This window comes from Terrapene carolina, unplaced genomic scaffold (assembly GCF_002925995.2).
Source record: "Terrapene carolina triunguis isolate 2854851 unplaced genomic scaffold, T_m_triunguis-2.0 Scaffold67, whole genome shotgun sequence".
Taxonomy (NCBI): domain Eukaryota; kingdom Metazoa; phylum Chordata; order Testudines; family Emydidae; genus Terrapene; species Terrapene triunguis.
The window spans coordinates 30,686,838-30,705,236 of NW_020664418.1; the positions used below are offsets into that span (position 1 = coordinate 30,686,838).

At 41.4% G+C, this 18,399-nt stretch overlaps 1 protein-coding gene across 1 annotated transcript in view; it reads left to right on the forward strand.

Annotated features, from left to right (window-relative positions):
• The first annotated feature begins 16,105 nt into the window (after positions 1–16,105).
• The window catches only part of GLDN (gliomedin), a 39,858-nt gene continuing 37,564 nt past the window's right edge, over positions 16,106–18,399 (forward strand). The window contains exon 1 of the mRNA XM_026648549.1: positions 16,106–16,426. Coding sequence (XP_026504334.1) covers positions 16,106–16,426 — 321 coding nt within the window. The remainder of the gene's footprint in view (positions 16,427–18,399) is intronic.

Sequence of the window (18,399 nt, forward strand, 5' to 3'; positions counted from 1 at the left end):
GAGGGGTTTATATTTTTGTATTTCAATGACTGTCACCACCACTTCAGAAGACTGTCCACTATGATTAATTATAGGGGGGAAAAATAAAGTGACTGCTGGCTTCACAATGCAAGATGAAAGGTTTGTCTGAGTGATAAAGATAAAATCAATGCGCTTGAATGGTTTCTTTCATCAACTTAAATTACATTTTGTTTACCAGCTTGTGAGCCTAAAACTTGCCAAACATTATTTTTAATCAATAAGGCCTACTTATCAGATGGATTTTACTACCTTCCTCCACATTTCACTATGGTACGAGGCATACCATAGTTAATGCAGCAGCTGATGGTTCAAGGCGATGAATATAAGGCATTAAATTCTGAAATGTATGTTGCACATTGAATTGTATCTAAGTTGGATTTCTATGGAGTCGCAGTAGGAATGTAAAAGAACCAAATGACTGACTGAAGGGATGAGTGATAAACAGTGGAATTAGGGTTATTAATGGTTCTAGCTTATGAATTGTTTTCATGAACAAGTACATCGGAATCATTATATATAGTCTCTGTTGCTTTTGCTCCATATGAAATTGATAAGTTTAGTAATTCTGTTCTTCGGTTGGGAGCAGGCGCCCTGCTTAATTATAATAGACTCTGATCTAGTTCTCTAAAGCATAAAAAATAGTCGGCCATGCACACAAGAGCATTCCATTTAAAATTAATATCTAATAAAGTAAAACACAGAGCTCCTCATAGTCAATTTGCTGTTTTTTAAAAAAAGTCAGCAACCTCCAAACTGGGTCATTTAAAGGAATATAAAGATACCCTAAGGCCAGTGGCTACAACAGACCTCTGCAGGGATGGTGATGTATTATTACGATCAGTCTGGAAAAGCAGAACAAACAAGGATTCCCAAACAGCCCATTTGCTTGGTCCGCCACAATTTTTCTATGTTACTAACCTCCTCTTTCTTCCCCCATACCCCATTAAACTATAAATTTCTTTAGGGAAAAAATAGAAGTAAATACTTAATCACCCGAACAAATCAGTGAATCTAATTGATGCAAATCTTACACCCATATCAACATAATAACAGTTCTAAACAGTTGCAATCATGTATCTGGCAGGGAAGAACCCATTGGTGATCACTGCGTTCTGATTCTCTTACTGGTGATAAAACTCCAGCATAGTAAGAACTTTCAAACAAAAATTCATAAAAGAAGAGAAAGGTGTTGTAAGAGGTAACAAGAAAAATAAAGATTTCACTAAAACGAATGAGAAAAGAGCCTAGAAAACACAATCTGGCTCTGTGTCACTGATTCCTCCATATACCTAACACAGGCAAAACTCCCATTTCCTTCAACTATAGCCAGACAAGTTGGTGGGGTGCAGGGAAAAAGCTGCATGCCCTATGGGGGAACAGCTCCAAGGCAGAGGGCAGGAGCAGCACATGGCAGTGGGGGGAGGGACAGCTGAACTGCTGGCAACTGATAGCCTGCTGGGCGGCTGCAGCACAGGGAACTTAGGGGAGCGGGGAGCTGATAGGGGGGCTGCCGGTCCACCCTGGTTCCAAGCCCCCACCAGCTAGCTCCCACGGGCTGCTCTTCCTGCAAGCAGTTGACAATCAGGTGGCTGCCAAACAACGTTATAAGGGAGCATTGCACAACTTTAAATGAGCATGTTCTCTAATTGATCAGCAACAAAACAACGTTAACCGGGACGACTTTAAGTGAGGAGTTACTGTATAATGCAGAACCTCCTACTCGGTCTATTGATATCTACCAACTTACTTACACCACAACATTTGCTTTTAAGAAGAACTGCTGACCTCAAAAAGGGCGTGTGACTTGAAAAAATAGGGATTGAGTCAAAGCTAAATGAGTGCATTTGCTATCCTGGAAATATGTCAAATTACTATAGAAAAATTCCAAATTTCATAATGCCATTGTATAAATCAAAGGTATGTGCTTATCTGGAATATTGTGTTCAGTTCCAATTAACTTATTTCAAAAAGTATAAAGAAAAATTGAGGGCTCAGAGGTAAGTGCCCAACATAATTAGAGACATGGAAGGATTTCCATAGGAAGAGAGACTGAAAAGATTGGGCCTGTTTTGTTTAGAAGGGAGATGAATTGGAGAGGACATAAGAGGTATTCAAAATAATGGTTTAGAGAAGGGAAATCATACACTTCTGTTTTCCATTTCTCATAACACAAGAACAAGAGGCCACTCAATGAAACTCAAAGGCAGCATATTTGAAACTGGTAAAAGAAAATACTTTTTTCATAGAGCATCATTAGCCCATGGAACTTATTGCCACAAGGTATCACTGAAGCTGAGAACTTGCCAGAAGAACTAGGCATTTAAATCAGTAAAGAGAACAATCCACAGTTACATTAGATAGGGTTGAAAAAAATAGAAAGGAAAAACATGCGTGAGCTAAAGCCTATTGAATTCATTGGGAAGACTTCTGTCAATTTAAACGGGCTTTGGATCAGGCCCTAAACCCTCATACTTCACGGCATAAGCCAACAACTAATTGTAGGGAGCTAAACATAAACTTTCCATGTGGGAAGGTTATTCTATAATTTTCCTCTGTGGTGTTTCTTACACTTTCCTCATTCCTTGAATCAGGAACAGGGTACTGAACTAAATGACTCCTCGTGTGATCCAAAATTGCAATCCCTACGTTTCTGTTAATGCTGCTCTGACCAGAAAGAACATGCTCTGGGTAAAAAACTACACTTTGGTGTAGCAACATGTAAATTTTATGGCTGATGTCTAAGCACATAGAAATCATCTGCCAAAAAGGACTGTTAACAAAAATGAGATTTAATCAGGTCATGTGAATGGAGTGAATCACATAAAAGGAGTAATAAATCTAGTAGTAATAAGAACAAAAGCAAATACGTTGTTGGAATATTATCACAAACGATGAAAGCTGACTAAGAATAAAGGTGCCAAATATCCATAATCCCTATTTTGAGGCCATACACTAAAGATATTTTACAGTGGCTATTTCTTGAAAAGATCCAGTTCCTTTAATTGACAGACCAGGAAATTGCAAAATCTGCTGTCAGGATTAAATATCTTTTTAGAATTGAGACCAAAAAAAGGAAACAAAAATGAAAAACAAAACCAATCAAGAATCAAATATCAGATAGCATAAACAATGCAGAATTGTATGTAATTAGAGGCAGAAATCTGTACAAATTAAAAGGCATGATACCATATACATCTGAGAATCATAGAAGTAATCTGCCTTTAACAATGTTCTCTGTTAAAAATGTGATTTGAATGTCTTAATATTTGGATAAGTTAAATGTAACATTTAGGAAGAGTAGTGGGTAGGTAGAAATCATCTTAATTCATCTTGTTGCTGTGCCACCAGCTGTGTATATTTCTCCTGTGATGTTCTTCTTGATTATACCTTTTTGAAATTTTTAAATGTATCAATTTAAAATTTTGGTTGCTGGGATACCAGACTGAAGTTGGCAACTGTGCGGATCAACACTTCATGTTTTGTGAAAACTTGCAGTGGATTGAATAGACATGGAATAAGTCTAAGTATATATCCAGATATCTGTAGAATAAAGGGAGTAATCAGCAGTGATTACAATTGTTCCAAAATAATTGGGTGCAGCATCTTCCAGAAACTGAATGTCACGTTGAAAGCTGGATGCCCTCTTCCTCTTGCACTGGCAGAAGAGAGCTAACACCAGCAGAACTAGGCAGTGAAGCATGGAAGTGGGTATCCAGAGCTCATATGAATGCTTCCCCTCTTCTCCTGGAGCCCGCTGAAGTTCCTTCTCTGTACAGAATAGTTGGGCCTGTGTGGATCAGAAGCGGCATGTCTAGATGAGGAAAGGTGGCACTAGAACTGCATGTGGCATACTCCCTTCTGACTGCAATTCCCCATCACACTATGCTTTTGGAGAGGGGGGGGGCTTAGGTGCAAGAGGAGGGGATAGTCAAAGATAGCCTGGACTCCGGAGGGTGATGTAGTGACAGCCTCCAGTTAAACCATGGGATCTCTGAGGTTCAAGCCAAGTATCTCTGCAGAGTCTGTGCTTCTAGGCCATATCCCCTCCTACTCCCATCTTTTTTCCCACTTGCAAGGTTAGAAATCCCTCCCTCCTGAGGGGAGAATGGGAAGGAAACTGTGAATTAAACCTTTTTGTCTGAGTAAAGACTGCAGGAAGGGCCTATTGTTGGTAAAGCGCATTGCAGATGAAAGGTGCTACAAAATTGATATTCCAATACACATCTCTACATTTTCGAAAGAGGAAGGTGTCACAAATCAGGAAGCAAGAAATGTATTTTTACCATGTTACAGAAAGTGAGTCAGGAATAATTGAGGTGTCCATGCATAAGAAAAGAGGTGGTTGCTAAATGGAGGAGATAAAGAAGGAATAAAATGTAAAAGGAAATAAATAACAGATGGTTTGTTTGTAGGGCAGCATTACCTTGATACCATACAAGAGGAGGGGGTTAGGATTCAGGACTGTGGTATGGTTCATTGAGTAGTATTGATTAATCACCTTTGTTTCCAAAGATGCTACAGTTAAAACATTAATAGCAGCCAAAACACCACACAGCATTAATGCTGCCTTTTAAAGAAAATGTTTGTGACACAGTGCACACTTCCAGATTGAGGCTAGCGTGGAGTGAAGCTTTCTTACATAAAAAATTACCACTGCAAAAATGTTTTATTTGCTTTTCTATAGTACTCCACACCACCGTATCTGAGCATCTCCAAACATTAATGAATTTAACCTCACAGCACTCTGCAAGATAGGGAAGTGGTGAGCTATATATTTTCTTAAAGCATCTGGAAGCCTTCAGGCATGTGCATCCATACATTAGCATTTATTTATAATAGTATTTTTAAAATTTCCTCCTTAGCATTTGAGTACTAGCAGTCTTTATCATGTGGATAAGAGACCAAGTCAAAGGAGCATTTTGAGAAACAATATGTCTTGGTCTTTGGGGTTTGTATACGCTCTGTAGTAGACATAATACCTCAGCTGTACGAACATCGAGGTTATTGTTGCAGAAATGTCTTAACCTTTGCTGCTGTCAAAAAAAGTCCAGACTTGGGTGCTGTTTTAAGGAAATGTTTTCAGAAATGCTGAACACCTGCATCTCCAAATGAAGTCAGTGAAAGTCGTGAGTGCTCGGGACTTTTGATAAACAGACCCATTGTGGTTATAATTTCTGGTTCCTGGCGTGTACATCTTCTTATGACTCTCTCCACAGTCATACACACTAACTCTTTGTAAGTCTTTTTGAACTGTGGTGAAAGTAAATCAATTTGCTTACAAAACCAATAGTATTCAAATCATGATTCATGACATTTCTTTTCCCTCTCGGGTTCCTTCAGATCCTTTTTTTTATGTAGACAAGGAACAGAAACACTGACAACATAGCTCTGAAAGGGTGCTTCCCAGAGTTGGAAAATGCCAAATTATTCACTGTTGATGTGGGCAGTATCCACAGTGCCTGGATGGGAATTGAATATTCTGCCAAAGGTGGCCCCCTACATCCTGTATTCCCAGAAGATTTTGAATGTCGTATCCTACCCATGTGCCATTTTGAGATCTGCACAGATGTGCCTACTTCCTCATCTGAAAATGAAGACATATGTGACCAAGAAACAAATGGTTTTTTTCCCTAAAACACAGCACCCAAGTCTCGACTTTTTCAGGGATACTCAGTAGAGAATCCTGGCTCTTTAAAAATAATGTTAGGAATGTGCCTTCTTTAGTGGACGGTTTCAGAGTAGCAGCCGTGTTAGTCTGTATCCGCAATTTGTTAGTCTCTAAGGTGCCACAAGTACTCCTGTTCTTTTTTCTTTAGTGGAGAAATCCAAGAGGTGTGTTTGCCTACAAATTTTGCACGCAGCTGCTCTGTGCAAAAACATATTGAAATTACCATTATCCAATCCTCCCACTCCTCCATGCCTGTTTATTTGCTTCACTCACCTGTTGCATCTTATCTTAAACTAAGATTGTAAGCTCTTTGGAGCAGAGACTGTCTTGTATTTTATATGTCTGTACAGTGTCTAATTCAATGGGGATTGGTTAGGGGCTATGTAGTAGTAATAATAACAACAACAATAATTAATATAATTAGCAATCTGGTGATATGATTTTCTGGTCTGGTGATTACAAGAGGCATGTTAGTAGTGTTAGGTAAAAAGCAAGTCCTTACTCACCTCTCCAGCACCCGAGTTCGTGCGGAGTTGGTATGGGCTCACAATCTGTCAGAGACCAGACACCAATTTATTGATCAACGGGCTCACACTATCCTTAGCTTAAAAGGCTTCAGAGTAATGTGGCAAGTTTATTAGGGGTGAGCATCAATATTTATACACAGAAGTAAACAAAGTGATTAACAGATCATAATGGTCATGCATAATCAATCAAGATTCTACAGGATAAAACAGGTTAAAATGTAGATTCAAAAAGACAAAAGGGGAGATGGCTACTTAAGGGGAGGGGGGTGTCATGAGTAGTTCGCAGGTCAGAGCTTTGATTAAAAGTTCAGACAGAGACATCAAGTCTGGGTTAAGTTTAAGCTCATCAAAAGTTCAGACTCAACAGTAGTGATCTGCTAACAAGCACTGTGTATACATCCAATTATATACCAGCTCAAGTTTACCCTTTAGTTAATATAGCATACAAGTCCATGATGACTTTGCCCTGAATATGACTACATTAGCTGTCAACTATTATTTGATTGGTTATCAAAGGAAACTATAACTTTTCTGAGTATATGAAAAGATCAACTTCCAGGGTATTCATAATAGATATTGAAGACAAAAACAGGACCGGTTCATCAAGAAGCTCTTTAGATTGTTCTTAAATGGATCTTCTCAATTTAGGATATTACTGTTGTCTTTAATAATATTACCAGCATTATAGTCTGTCTGTCCCCCAATTATATCTTTGCATCATTGTCCTTCATTTTATTTGGATGGTGCTTTTTATTATGAAATAACTTCATAGGATATCTACTTGGGTCAAACTTGAGCTGATTGAATTATATGGCATATATTATAACAATATAATAATTTGTCTAATGACACTATTTTTCTCTTTGTGGACATTCTATGATCAAACTGCAATTTTTACTTATTTATACATCATCTTAATTTAACTGATTCACTTCTTTTGCAAATTTTTTAAGGCTCTGTATTGATTGTGATCAGTTCACTTGTAAGTACTTAGTACTCAATGTACTCCTAGCATTGGTGCTAGTAAAACTTTACTGCTCGAATGTCCGGGAAAAGTGAACACACAGCAATTTTTTGATTGATTGAAATACCTTGATTGTTGCCAAACCATACCTCGGGAACTAAAACTGGCTATAATTAACTGTTTGTTGATTTGTATAGTACCTGCTTGATTAAATAATTATAAGGGCCCAAATCCTGGGCTGCATTCAAGGTGGGTTCTGCACAGCGCAAAGGGTACTTAATACTCAAGTGCCTATTGCTGCAAGGGACCCTCCTGATAGTCTGGGATCTATGGGGCATAGAGATGTTCTGGCCACAGCCCCTTTCCTTTGGTCATATCCTTACACTGGTGGCTAGTAGGGTGGTGGCATAAGAATTGCCACCGTGGTTTTACGCCACTAAGGAATTTTCCTATGCTGCAGGAATCCTCCACTGTCAAAACTCGCTTTAAGGCTGCTTTATGCCACCTTCCACACATCAGAGAATCTGCTCCAGTATTCATTAAAAATATTAAATATTTATTCCTGCCTTGTGGTTTTAATAAGGATTCTCCCAGAGTCTCTTGACACCTTCTGAACTCCTAATTGCAAGGATACGCTGTAAGAAGCAGTGACCTTTCTTCATAGTTGCTATTAAACTCACATCTTTGACATTGTTTTTTTTCAGTTGCCAATGCTATTATAATGATGTGATGGGTGAATCTTGGCAGATTTATCATGCGTCGTAGGCTTTTATCAATTGCTTTTATTTCCCTGGCCTGGATTATGAATGGGCTGTTACAGTCATGCAGTTTGAGTTGGTTCTGTTTTTAATTTTCCCCTTTGGGTCAACTTTCCTCTCTGATTCATCTTTGCTTTTCCTAACAAGTGTTTGTTTGGGGGAATTCTGTGTAATCTTCTGGGAAAGTATCCTTTAGCTGCCAGTGTACTGATTCTGTTTTTCAGTGATTCTTAGCCATGGTCCTCATCAAACATCATTTAATGACTTGCTTAAGACAGTGAGACATGGGGATGGTGTTGAGTAATTTTCTTTGTGCAGTATAAGTTGTGCCTATTTACAGACATTAAGCATTTTTGTTTTAGAAGAAGCTGTTTATCACTCTGGTTATTAATTTATGACCTACTGTTAAAACCAGCTATTCCAAAATAGCATCTGGCTGAGCCTTTACTCTGAATGTATTAATTTACTCTTGCAACTCTTATATTAGGTAGTACTCACTTTACTGCAGTGGAATTACATTACAGGAATCCCTAGCTGATTTCTTAAGGTAGCTTTTAAGTCCACTTATGCTGCTGTAGTGGCACAAAGGGAACTTTAGAGAGGCAAGGATCTGGCCCCTTGTTTCTACCTACAATTTTCTTAGCTAAAGAATTACTTGATGTTCTGTAGGCAAATTTTACTTTTTTCCCACAGCAGGTTTATCTTTATGTAAAATTGCTGCTTTTTAAATGTTACCCTATATAGTGAAACATTTGGATGTTTGTTCCTGCCATGTCCTTCTGTACTTTATTTCACTTATTCCAGTAATGTGTAATGTACAATTTGTGACACTGATTTCTTTGTTTTCTATTGGTTGCTGTTTTGGTAAAAGTATGCATTTCTTATGTTTCTATTGACATTCTTTCAGGGCCCATCGTTTCATTTGAATTGAATTTCTTATTGTTCCAGTCCTTTTGCCAGCATGTCTGGATATTTATTTCACTGCTCTCTCCAGTAAGCATCTTCCCACTAAGGTCTTGCATCATGGGATACATATTTATAAATACTAATCTTATGAATCTTTCTAGTGTATTTTGAATGGGTATGTGTGGTTTCTTCCCATGAAAAGACTGATCTCTCCTGAATGTAAACAAGACCAAAATCGTCCTATTTCTGTCTGTCTATAATTTAAACAGCTCAGTTTCCCCTATGCAGAAATGGAATGGGCCAGATTCTAACATCAGTTTCATTCACTGATATAACTCTGGAATTACTTCATATTTGTGTAGATGTGTACAGAATTTGACGCACTTATTGTTGGAGCTGTGACATAAATATTGCAAAGACATTTCAAACATGCCTGAGCGATTCTTTCTAAGGTGAATAGCACAGGACCTAATATGATTCAAAACTCGGAATCTCCTTCTCATATGCTGAAAGGGGTCTTTTAACATTTTAAAACAAAGTAACAGCCACAGTAAGACAATGATGGTTCTCACAGGAATCACCAAACTGCATCAGACCAGTGGTCCATCTAGTCTAGTGTCCTGTCACCAACAGTAGCCAGTACCAGATACTCCAGAGAAAAGTACAAGAAACCATGCTTCAAGCAGCGTTTGGTGAGGTACTGATCCATCTTGCTGAACAGTTCATCTGTTCTTCACCATCTGTCAGAATCCAAAGGATGATCTTGTCCAATCCACATAAACAGCTTCTAGCTGGCAGTAGAATCCTAAAATAAGTACGTTCAATCCACATGTTGAATCCCCACCTTGGAAGAGAATAATATAGTCAAGTCTATTGGTTTCCATTGAAAGGTATAAGGACATAGCAGTCTTTTTTTCTTTCCCTTAATGAGTACAGTGAAAAGGTTTATATTTTCATATTTCTAAGAATTCACATAAAGAGACAGCAAAATTTGATTAGCTTAAAAATCAGGCTCATTTTTCCCCTTTAATAACGTCATGAGAGGAAGATTGGTCCTTTATCTTACACACAGCTCATCCTCAATTGTCTCAGCACTCAATTCAGCTTTCAGCATTGTTTGTCAGACAAAGCCTGCTCCATTTTCCAGTGTATGCCACTGAGAGTAGAATGGATTGAAATATACAATTACATTTTTGCACAATAACAATTAAAAAAAGATCTGTATGAGAGGATTATTTAAGCAAGATGGTGTGCCTTGCTCTGTCTGCATCCATCCTCTGCCCCAATAATTGAGCAATCAAGAGTATTTTTGAGGGGAACAGGATAGCCTGGGAATTATCATTAGGATACTGAGCCTTTCATCTCTTTGCTGTTAGTTGAACTATGGCTGCACTGGTAGATTTTGACCAGATACAATAGCTGATCTGTGGCTTGTATGAATTAAATTGACTGTCTCAATCTAGTTCCTAAAGAACATGGGCTAAATTTAAGCATTCTTTCATGTGCCAGGTTTCCACCGATGCAAATTCTAATGCATGTGTGAATTGAGCACACACTTTTGAAAATTTGATCCCAAACGTCCCCATGGAAACCCCTCCACATAAACTGAAACTCTACTTACTGGCATTCTTTTGGACAGTCTCTACAGACAAACCAACAACAGAACGTGCGGGAGGCGAGTGTGTGTGTGGGGGGATTTCTCACTCTTAGACGATGAGATTCGTACAAGTCAGGAGTCCGACATATGGTACATTGGTGTGGGATTGTGGGAATGCTTGAATTTCCACTGTGGACTTTTTCTGCTGTTTTAGTGAGTAAACAGAATTTAATTTTCCAGTGCAATCAATCTACCGTGGATTAAGTTAGTGACATTTTAAAAAGCTGTTTACAGACGTTGCAATACAGTGGGCCAATTTTTGTTCATATTCCCCAAGCTTTCTTTAGACTATCAACTCTTCAGGTCCAGGATTGTTTCTTTTCTGTTCGTACATCACCCAGTACAATGGGGCCCCAGTCCTGATCCATGCTCTATTATAATATAAATATTTACTACTACTGGTGGAAAGGCTACGGGAATCCATGCAGGGGTTTCATACTCTTCTATGTGCTTTTGGGCTCTGTAGGGGCTCCTCGCACTCCATCAGATGAGGAGATTTCTAGGCAAGGTGCAGCAAATGTATCCATGACAATGCAAGTCCCCTGTGAAGTGGGCAGCACAGCAACCACTGAGGCCTTTGCACATTCCATGCTGTATTTGCAGCTGTGGAACAGATCCAATGCAGCCTTGTGGCCTGGGACTGAAGGGGAAGATTCAGCACCTCTGACAAGCAAGGAATTTCCTTGCTCATAGCCTTACTTGGGATGTTCACAGGGAGCAGGATGTACCCCAGTGTTTAACCATAATAAAGATAAAACCCAAATCCCCTTCAAGATTGGACAGATGGATAAACAGAATGCTGTATCACTTCCACTATTCTCCAAATAGTGGCTCGTGATTATTATGCTCTTTAGTCAGTCATTGTACTCTGAAATGGACAATAAAAGATGAAGAAGCATTGCACGTTACATTATACAATCTCTGGAGTGCAGTTCCACGTAGGGCCATTTATGTCCTTAAAAGGAGACAGGTTTTAGTTTGCTGTTATGATGGATGTTTAGTGGTTTTATTGCATCAATGTAATTATAAATTATGTTTCTTTAGGACAGGGTCTGTTTTATGTATTTTCATTCATGGTTGTATTGTCTTTTTCACAAGGTTAATGCCATAAGCAAAATAAAGCTCAGCTGTACATTTTTATAATCGGTGAGGCTATCAGTTGACAGAGTAAACAAGTCTACTTGCTATCTTCATTATCACAAAAAACTATTCAAATGTAAATAAAATCTTACGATAATTTCAGTGTAGTTAATTCAAGTTGAATGGCTTCACTTAGGTTTTTTTTGGTCATGGTTGCCGTGAATGTCACTATTTTACATTCTACCATCAGAAGACACTCTGAGACTCCATTCATTCCTTCCACAAAAAGCTATCTGCTGCACATGACATTATCTGTACAATGACATCATTAATGGTTTATCTGCGGCGGCCTTGCGGGAGCTCAGACAATACTGTATCATAACGTGATCGAAATTTTAATGATTGTCCTTATTGTTATGTCTTTTGTTCATGTTTCTACTGCCACTCTCCCCCAAAGAGGTGTGAAGAGATTTAGCGTCTGTGGCTGCAGTTTTCCTTCTATCCTGACATTTTGCACAGTTTACTGTATATTGTACATGTGGGTTCTCTTAAAAAATAAAATCAGCTAATTTGAGGTGTGTGGAATCCTGACACATTTTGGGGGATGGAGGAGGCTCAAAAAAAAGGGGGGGATTTAATGTGGTTGTCTGACACATCATGAGCCTAATGGAAGGATTTGTGATAGTGTAACTGGTCCACAATCCATAAAGTAGAAGGGATTTACACAATATATTGAAACAGATTTTCCAAATCTACTTTCTAAATAGGTATAAAAGGCATTTTTCAAGCTACCAGAAATATGTCTGAGCTACTTGCAAGACTGCCTCCCTCTTCATGATCACAGCATCCTACAACAGCTGTGTTCCATGGAACAACAGAATTGACAAGCACAAGAGTGGATTTGTAAGCTTGGGATATGGAGCCTTCTTGGCATCAGGTCCTTGTCTATGGAATTCACTCATGAAAGAGAGCAGTATGATCCTGAAGCTCTCTGCCTTCAGAATGAAATGTAAGTCTCATTCTTTGTCTTAGCTTTCACTTAGAGATGGGTGTGGAATGAGGAGAGAGAGAGAAGGTGGCAAACTCCTGCTAATTGGGAAAGGGGAGGAAGAGAAACAGAAGACCTCATTTTTAAGTACTTTTTTGAAAGCTGCCTGGACACTGTGGACATGACCCTGGTATAGACAGGTGGATATTCAGATAGATATAATAAGCCACTATTACTAATGTAAATTCTAAACTAGTCTACTGTAGCTAACGTAGAAGGAGCAACAGCTATATAAAAGAGCCACATTAAAAAGTCATCCTAATGGTCAAGTAAACAAGACCCAGGATCCATCCCTGCTCCCACTGAAGCCAATGGAAATTTCATCACTCAGGACCTCAGTTAAGTTCCTTTGCCCCCACCCTGCCTACAAGGTTCATATACTCACATATGTGAACAATGAATTTAGGAAATTATCCCTGCTTTTGTATTCTTTAACTTAACTTTTGAAGTGGCCAACTGTTTTTCATGTTGGATCTTTTAATACATATTGAGGCTTTAGTACGGTGGAGCTGTATTTTTGTCCCTACCCCCCTCCCCAACTTGGCTCCTTTACAATATGTGAAATGTTTTGGATCAGAACTGCCTTTAGTAGAGAGAAGCCAAAATCAGAGGCATTTGAGGGTTGTTTCAAATTCTAGGTCAGATCTGAAGCTGCAGCTTTCTGGTTCTGGTTGAGAGGTGGCTGAAATTTCCAGAAAATGTCCATTATGATAAGATTTCTGCCCAAGAATATGGAACCCCTCTTGTGAGGTTTCTCCCATTTAAAATGGTGGAAAGTTCTTAAGATCAGTTGATTTAAAGAACAGCTTACAGGTTTCAGCATCATCAAACCCTAAGCCCTGATTTGGTTTTGAACCAAACATTCCAGCTTTGGATCTATAACCTCACCTCTGCCCATTTCCAGGCTGTAACCTAATACATAATCAATTAACTTTACTTAATATTCCTGCATGGCAAGATTATCCACACAATACTAGCTAAACTTCCAGTGCCCTGGCAAAGCAAGCACAAGGCTTGGTATAAAATCTGGGGTGAATGCTCTGGGTAGTCTCTGCTATGGTTGTTCTCTAATCAGAAAGTGGGAGGGGAAATTTTTCCAGCCCATCAGTTATGACTATAAATTAACATTTTATAACCATCCATTAATTATTTTAATCTTTGTGCTCTCTGGGTGTGATATAGCCAAATTCGGCTTGCAGGTACATTGATGTAAATTTGGAGTAATGCCACTGAAATCAATGGAGTGTAAATGAAAGTGAATTCGGCTCGTAAATTGTCTTACAAACCTCCAAAAGCTTGCAAACTCTTAAGAAGGGTTAACCTGCATAGTTGTTACAGGGGAAAAAGCAGTGACTTTGGCATTGACCTTGAATTTCTGTGTGCGCTCTCGTGTGTTTATACATACACACATTTTTTCTTTAGTAATTAGATGTTTTAACCCTTCTTTCAAGGGTTAGGGTCTCTTGGAGATTTGTAAGAAAATTGTAACATTTATGGACCAAATTCTGCTCTAATTTACACCATTGATAAATCCTGAGTTACACCATTGATTTCTATGGAGGTACTCTGGGATTTACATTGGTAACTGGGAACAGAATTCGGTTCATATCTCCCACACAGCACATTGGGGTAAAATAATTCATTGATGATCATAAAATGTTAATTCACATAAGACTTTTGGAGGTGTGCCCAGTTCTACAGCCATAACACTATTTAAATGGTAAATAGTGAATTAAATGGTACCTTTTGAAAACATCAAGTTGCTTTCTAAATTACAAAATTATATTGTAGATATACAGGAATCATTTTAACAAGCAGCAAAATGGGATGTAATACAGCTATCCTTATAATATGGCCAGAAGCACAGTAGTACCTCAGACAGTGGAAGTAGTGATGTCTACTTAAGCACCTAAATGTCTATCATGGTTGGAGGCAACAAGGAGTAAAGGTTGTCTTCCCCTTGGCTGTCCTGCAAGTTCCCATAACAATATCCTGACCTAATTTCAATTTTCAGGGGCAAAGGTCAAGGCAAACAATTTCAAAGGGGATGCTTAACTTTAGGTACCTAAGCAAATCAATGTAAATAGGGATTTTGGGTTCATAATTTTACATGCCCACTATGAATATTTCAGCCAGAGGTTGTAATGAGTGTCCTAACCTAGATCCTCTGCCCCTCTTTCCCTATCCCTTGGCACTGTGCCCATCTTCCACACAGGGCTGCCCAGAGGATTCAGGGGGCCTGGGGCAAAGCAATTTCAGGGGCCCCTTCCATAAAAAAAAGTTGCAATACTATAGAATACTATATTCTCGTGGGGGCCCCTGGGGGCCTGGGGCAAATTGCCCCACTTGCCCCACCCCTCTGGGCGGCCCTGCTTCCACATCTTTTTCCATCATCCTCATTCCCTTAACCTTGTCCCATGCTGCTGCTCCCTGCCCCAATCTCTGATTGTATTTGCCCTGAGGCTCTGTCCCATACTCTGGTACCTGTTCTCCTTCATCTCCCAGCTGCATCCACGTTTCTCTGTACCCCATACCTCTAACCCCTATGCCTGATTCACTGACCCTTGTCAACTCAGCTGTATCCCTGCCACTGTCCTCTTCCGACCCTTATACTCACTTCTCCGTCGCTGACCCTCCACGCCTGTGTGCCTGTACTTGCCTTATCCCCTGGGCCTTGGACCCTAGTGTGCCTGGAACCGCTCTTTCGGATCCTGCGTCCTGATCCCCTGTGTGCCAGAAACCTGTCCCTCCTCCTTGTCCCCTGCCCCGTCTATATACCAGATCCCCTGTGTCCTTGTCCCCCCTACCCCGTGTCCTTGCCCCCTGTGCCCCCGTGTCCCTCGCCCTGCCCCAGGCCAGGTCCCCCATGTCCCTGCCCCCAGGTCCCTCGCCCTGCCCCGGTGCCAGGTCCCCCGTCTCCCTGCCCCCATGCCCCTCGCCCTGCCCCGGGCCAGGTCCCCCATGTCCCTGCCCCCATGTCCCTCGCCCTGCCCTGGGCCAGGTCCCCCGTGGCCCTGCCACAGTGTCCCTTGCCCTGCCCTGGGCCAGGTCCCCCGTATCCCTGCCCCCATGTCCCTCGCCCTGTCCAGGACCAGGTCCCCCTTGCCCTACCCCGGGCCAAGTCCCCCGTCTCCCTGCCCCCAGGTCCCTCGCACTGCCCCGGGCCAGGTCCCCCGTGTCCCTGCCCCCAGGTCCCTCGCACTGCCCCGGTGCCAGGTCCCCCGTGTCCCTGCCCCTTGGTCCCCGTCCCCGCGGCGCCCGCCTCTCCCATTCATTCCGCCTCGTCACCCCGGGCGGCTCTGTGGCTGGCGGTGGAAGCAGCCCACGGTGCCCGGGGCCATAAAGCCCGTCCCGGAGCCGAAGCCAGCGAGTCCCCTGGCCGCAGCGCCGCTCCGCCCCCGCCTGCCCGCTAGCGCCGGGGAGCCGCAGCCGCTCGACCTCGCAGGATCCTGCCCGAGCGCGCCTCCGGGCCGGGGATGCCGGGGGACGGCGGCCGGGCGCTGCGCTGCTTGCTGGCCGCAGTGGGGCTGCTCTCGGCGCTCAGCGCCGCGGGGACGCTCTTCCTGCTGGGCCAGTGGAGGGAGCTGAGCGCGGCGCTGCGGGAGCTGGAGGCTGCGCGGCCCCAGGGGGGAGACACTGACAGCATCCTGCGGTCCCTCTTGGGCCCCACCGCCCCGGGGGCAGCGGCCCCAGGAGCCGCCCGGCACAAGAGGAGCCACCGCGGAGCGGGCGCCAGGGGCCACGTTCGGGCCGAGAACGACGAGCTGCTCATGATGATGACCTACTCCATGGTGCCGGTAGGGTGCGCCCTAGGGGAAGGGGCTGGGCCCTGAGAGCATCTCCAGGGAGCTGGGGTCAGGGGAAGGGTCCATAAGAGGTTCCCCCAAGAGATAGCTGTGGCGCAAGGTGGAGTCCCAAGGACATGTCTGTTTCCCTCCCCCAAGGGAAGGGCTGAGTCACCAGCACCTGGGTCAAGTTCTTTCCTGGGCAGGTACTGCCCTGAGAACTTTACTAGTGAAATTCGCCAGCTTATTGGAGGGTGTTTTAAGAAATAAATGTTAACATGAAACTTAAATGAAGAGTGGTGGGACTTTCTCAGTCTCAGGAAAAGTGTGTGTGTTTGTGTATGTCTGAGTGAGGAGAAACAGTGACCCCTGCACTAGGGCCAGATCACACAGGTAGCCTAAGCCACCCTACCTCGAGCACCTAAGGCCTTTGTAGTAGTTGGTTCAATGATCCCTCTAATATTCCACTCACTTTTGCAGGTTCCTTGGACAGTCCTTTAAGATCTTTCTCCATCTTTGTTCCCAAATCTGAAAAAGCAGGTGACATTTACAGAATTGCAAAGCAAATCTCATCTGTTTCCCATATCACAGAAGTCAGAGATGAGAAAAGACTGTTTGGTCAGCCCCTGCCCCTGCAGGATATTTCCCAGGGTTTTGTTCAGTCTAGTTTCCATGAAAAACTAACACTGGTTATAGCCTGCAAATATTAAGGCAGAGAAATCCATAAAACAGACTATACTGTTTTACAGGTTGTAACTAAAGTTTTTTAAGATGATTAGTGTGCAGACAAAATAAGAGCAACAGCTCTTAATAGAATCTTATAGGATTCCCAATTTTTCCTGAAAGAGGCGGCTATTTTAATTGTTATTTATTTAAAAAGTGCAGTATTGGATTTAGTTAAAATACTACAGGAAGCTTTCCAATTAGTTATAATATGTGTAAAAAAGAGACCTTTACAAATAAATTCAAATAAAATGACAATTTTCAGGAATGTAAAATTCTAAATACTCCCCTGTATTACACCACTAGTTTGAATCTCATTGTATAATTCAGAACAATTAACTACAGTCACACACATTTCCACTTTTTTACTATTAGGCATATTAGTCATCCCTTTAGCAGCCTATTCCTTCAAAACCTTATTCACTGAGCAAGCTTTAAAATCAGTGGGATAAGTGGCATGAGTAAGGAAAGCAAGATTTAGCCCTTTGTTATTGTTGGGCCAGATTCTGAAGTCTTTTCTCAGGCAAAATGGCACTGAATTTCTCACACTTTAATGGGAATTTTTCCTGAATATGGGGTTCCACTCATGTGCATGAGTGTTTCTAGGGCCTGATTCTACTGTATCTACTCAGTAAAAGATCCCATCAACGTGTGGGAAACTCCTTATGAGTTTTGCCTGAATAAGGACTGCAGGCCCTGGCTCAAAAATAACAAGAAAAGGCAAATCTGTCACACACACACCCTTACTGATGTAAATACTCCCAATGACTTTAAGGATTACTTATGGAAGTAAGGTTTTTCAGTATTGCCACACTAAATGAGGTCACTGTTATGCTTAATAAACTATTGGTGTTTGTATTTATGTAAATGTTATCACTATAACAACTGAATTTAATGAGTTTACTTGCATAAAGTGACTCGTGTGTAATTATGATAATATAGAAGTTTATTGGCTTGACATTTTTAACAGAAGTACTTTTGATTTTTCTTTTGCATCAGAATGTTGTGTGGCAAGTTCCTGATTAAAAGTCCAAAACACAAAGACTTGTGCAGTTAAGCAGCTTATGTTTTATTTTCTCATATTTCAGAACAAATGTTAACTACAGATCAGGTTTGCATACTCCTTCTGAGTATATGTGTTCTAATGATTCATGTATTATGTGATGCTTAGTGGTAGTGTATTTATCTACAGCAGGGGTCGGCAACGTTCGGCACGCGGCTCGCCAGGGTAAGCACCCTAGCGGGCCGGGCCAGTTTATTTA